Source organism: Diabrotica undecimpunctata, chromosome 1, assembly GCF_040954645.1.
Source record: "Diabrotica undecimpunctata isolate CICGRU chromosome 1, icDiaUnde3, whole genome shotgun sequence".
NCBI classification, from domain to species: domain Eukaryota; kingdom Metazoa; phylum Arthropoda; class Insecta; order Coleoptera; family Chrysomelidae; genus Diabrotica; species Diabrotica undecimpunctata.
In genome coordinates, this window is record NC_092803.1 from 79,208,096 (window position 1) to 79,212,425 (window position 4,330).

Consider the following 4,330-nt stretch of genomic DNA (forward strand, 5'->3'; position numbering starts at 1 on the left):
AAAAGCTCATATGTACCTCATCTATCTAGCTATGGAAAGCTCGAAACGGAAGTGGAGGATCAAGTGAATAAAGCAAACAAAGCCGCAGGTTGCCTGAATGAAACAATATGGAGAAATAAAAATATCGGAAAAGAAATGAAACATAGAATTTACAAAACAGTCAGCAGACCAATAAATGCGCGGCAGAAACACGACCTGATACAAAAAGGACAAAAAAATGCTAGAAATAGCAGAGATGACAACCCTTTGAAAAAACGATGACAAGACAAGGTGGGCGGCATTATTAACTGCGTAAAAAACAGGTATAATGGAATGGCTACATAAGCCGAATGACAACAAATTGAGTAGTAAGCACGGCGAGAGACGATTCTCCAATATGAAGAGGATCAGTGTAAAGATCACGAGAACAATAGAATGACAACTTACTGGAGGCACATTGAAAAAACAGATAGTCATATTTACACAAAAAGAAGAAGAAAATATGTACCTCATAATTTTCCAAATTATTTTACTCCATTGATTCTGCAGAACTGTCTGTTGAACTGTCTGAATCATTTGATCCTAATTGTATTGTCACAGGCTCAATAACAGTATCCACCATGCCGTCCAATTTCCACATATCGTTTTCTACTTTAATAACATGGCTTATCGCATTGTTGAAATCAGTTGAATGTATATTGTCCAAACTGGCTTGCAAGAGGCGCTGGACATCAATAATTTTAAAAGTGACATTTTCTCGAGCTACATATCCTTTCATTTGTGCCCAAATTAATTCTATTGGGTTTAGTTCACAATGATAAGGTGGTAGTCTTAAGACGGTAATGCCATGAAGTCTAGCCATTGTATCCACAGCATACTGACGATATGGACTACGATGTTGTCTAATAATATTCATTAGCTCCATTTTAACCATATCCTCGCCGTATGGAATGGATTTTTCTTTTAACCAATTTTGTAAAACTGCTTTTCTCTTACTCATATTAGAAATTTGTTCAACAAGTCGGCTATGATAGGATGCATTGTTTATTACTACCACTGAATTACGTTCAATACGCTGAAGAACGTTTTCGAACCATCTTTCAAAGCATGTGGCGTCCATGTCCTCTTGATAGTCGCCTGTTTTCTTTGATACAAAAATGAGAGCACTATTTTGCAGAAAACCTGTATCACTACCGATATGAGCTACAATAAGACGCTGACCTTTGCCTGTTGGTGCTCGTAATCCTGTTGATAAGCCTTCTATAAATGCTTGACGAGGAGTTGTTACAGTCGTAGCATGCCAAATTTTGGAAACTGTATGACTGGCATTAATCCAAGTTTCATCAAGATAATAAATTTTTCTTTTGGAAAGACGATGATCTCTAATAGAGCGCAAATATCTTCGTCGCCGTGCTACTATTTCCTCTTTATCTATTAAAATTGATTTTCGAGATCGTTTCATGTAACGGAAATTTAACTTGTGTAGAACTTTTCTTAGCGTTTCGGCGCTCATTTGAGGAATCATATTGTTTTCCAGTAACTTGGTCCTAACTGTTTTGATCGTTGGGGGCTTATTTTCTAAAAAGAATGTATGTACAGTCCTCCTGATTAAATTCAGTTGTGTTTCATCTAGATCTAGAGGTTTTCGTCTACGCTGGCGAATTTTTGGCGCACTTAAAATTGCTGTAATTTTAACTTCACGCACAATCCGTTCCACTGTCGAGGCTGACACCCCTGTTAAAAAGGAACAGCGATCTACAGCGTCCGTTGTAGAATGTGTTTTTTTAAGTCCATCATACACTTTTCACACGATTTGTTTCTTAGCTTTTGAGAGAGGTTTGTGTCGATGAGATTTTGTGGTACCTGCGCCAACAGCTGCATCCATTTTTATTCTATAAAGACGAAAATATACTTTCATTAATATTGCAAAGTTTTATTTATTATATGTTTTAACTTCTGTGTTTAACAATGTAAATGAAATGTCAATTATAGTATTTTTATTATAGAGTGTTGCTTTATTACCCAGAAAACTTAAACAAAAATTGAAAAGCCATAATGAACAATATTTCTTATCTTAACTTAAATCAAGTGATAAAAGTTTTTAACAGTATCCGGACCCCTTATAACATTATTGGCTGAACCATGTTCCATTCACTTTTCGAAATTTTCTTGATTTTAAAAATTAATTATTGATAATACAATAATTATTTACTTTTTCGATTAAAAATCTAAGTATTAATGGTTTTACTTCATTACAATATAATAATTAATTCTTGATTTTTTTATTACAAATCCAAGTCTTAATCGTTTTGTTTTAAATCTTACAATGCGTTTAATGTGTTTACTTGTCATTTCATGATTTCATTTAAGACAAATACGGCAAATCAACAGATTTAAATTTCACAGCTGTTAAATTTACTCACCTCGAAATAACGAAATATAGTTGTTAACAATAATAATATTCTAACAATAATAATAGTCTAAAATAACAATATTAATCTACGAGTTTGCAGTGAAAACTTTCCGCTGTAATGTATCAAAATTCACTCACGTTCGCTGTGCACTACAGTACGCTACTGACACTTCTCAAATTTAACCATTATCAGCAGCTGCAAATGTATGTGTCACCGTCTTCAACAAGTTTGTATACTATAGACGGAAGTCCACTGGTTGAGAGTTCATTTTATACCATAAACTTTAACACACTAATTCAACTAATGGTAATCCTGCTTTAAAAAATCCCGTCAAACCACCGCTTGCACTCATAGTCGACAGTAAAAAACCGCAACCGTTATACTAAAGTCCCGACAATACGAAACAAAATAAAAATGGGCGCAACTGTTAGCATATGGTAACGCTAGCCGCTCATAGGTTATTTTTCTGTATTTTTCTCCAGTCTGCTTTATGTCACAAACATAGGACGTATAAAATTCTATGCCTCATTTCAAGATACAAAGTAGATCTCTTATTTAGCAATCTTGACTTCTGTCATGTCAGTCTTCACTTCTAATTCCTATAGATGATGGTGGTGCATTATTTTTTTCATCTTTTATCTATTTAAGCAGATGGCTGTACAAATAAATTCACTTTTATTCTTATATCTTTTCCTGTGGTAAGTACTTACATTTTTAATTAATAAATTTTTTGATATCTGTCTTTTTATAATTTGTTTTATACCCACATCCCCACATGTTCTTTTAAATTATAATTTGTCTTATATGCAGTTAGTATTTATAATATTATTTAACTAATTTTTTAATAATAGTTATATTTATTTAATCATTTCCATGATTCATCATGGTTTGGGATGGTTTGGGATGACCTCAGCGGAGCTGTTTCGCAGAGCAGTTAACAAAACCATGATAGCCTTGAATCATTTCCAATTTGATAATACATATAATATTGTATTTATTTCCAATCTTCATATGGCAAGAAAATATTTTAAAACATATGATGTTGCTACCACAAGGATTAATATTTTAGTTTTTTGGCCTTATTAATTTTTCTTGTCCATCTTTTGGTGGGATATATCGAAACCACATGAGTGGAACTTCCTGAGCCTCGTTAAGGACTATCCACGTCACATGATCGACCATGCAATAACAACTGCAGCTGATATTCAGAACTTAATAACTACCTGAATATATAAACACGAAAGTATCTAGATTCAGATATATCAGCAACTAACCACTACATTTTGCAATCCTGTTTAACTACTTAAAGATAACATAACAAGCCATAAGTATCACTTAAAAATGTATTTTATGTAAAGATATAGGCAAGATTTATTTTATTTGATTTTGATTTTTTACTACTCTGATTTTACTCCTCCTTCTAGAATAAAATCTTCTGATCTTCCTCCCTTGTATTTTCGGTCTAGTATTTTTATCTATTGATTATATTACTTATAATAATTTACTTGGAGTTTTAAGTTATTTGACACATGTATTAAGTATTTTCGATATATCGTGTCAAATTCAGATTTCAAGTCTACGAATGCTAGTAATGGGTCCTACTCTGTTCTCGTTTTTCTTTTTATTATGTTTTTTATTATAAAAATAATATCTTTTGTCTGTCCTTGTTTTCTAAAGACCATTTGTTTTCCTTGTAGTTTTTGTTTTTAATTTTGACTTTCACAGCACACCTGTGTTTATGTCTGTTTTTTCGAAACATGTAAAAATTGTTTTTGCCGGAGAGGTCAAACACTTTTTGCAGAAACGAATTTTTCCCCTTCTTTAAGGATCTTGTTGTTTACTATTTATTCTACGTTGGCACAGAGTGCTACTAAATGTTTTATAACAAAATTTTTGTTGCAGTAATAGAATCGGTTTCAAAACTTCACCTTATGGTG

The 4,330-nt window shown here is 32.7% G+C and overlaps 1 protein-coding gene across 1 annotated transcript; it reads right to left on the reverse strand.

Moving 5' to 3' along the window:
- Positions 1-508: 508 nt before the first annotated feature.
- Positions 509-1,504, reverse strand: LOC140432512 (uncharacterized). Its single transcript, XM_072520446.1, has one exon. It carries the CDS (start codon positions 1,502-1,504, stop codon positions 509-511), a length of 996 nt encoding a protein of 331 aa, XP_072376547.1.
- Between the last annotated feature and the right edge of the window lie 2,826 nt (positions 1,505-4,330).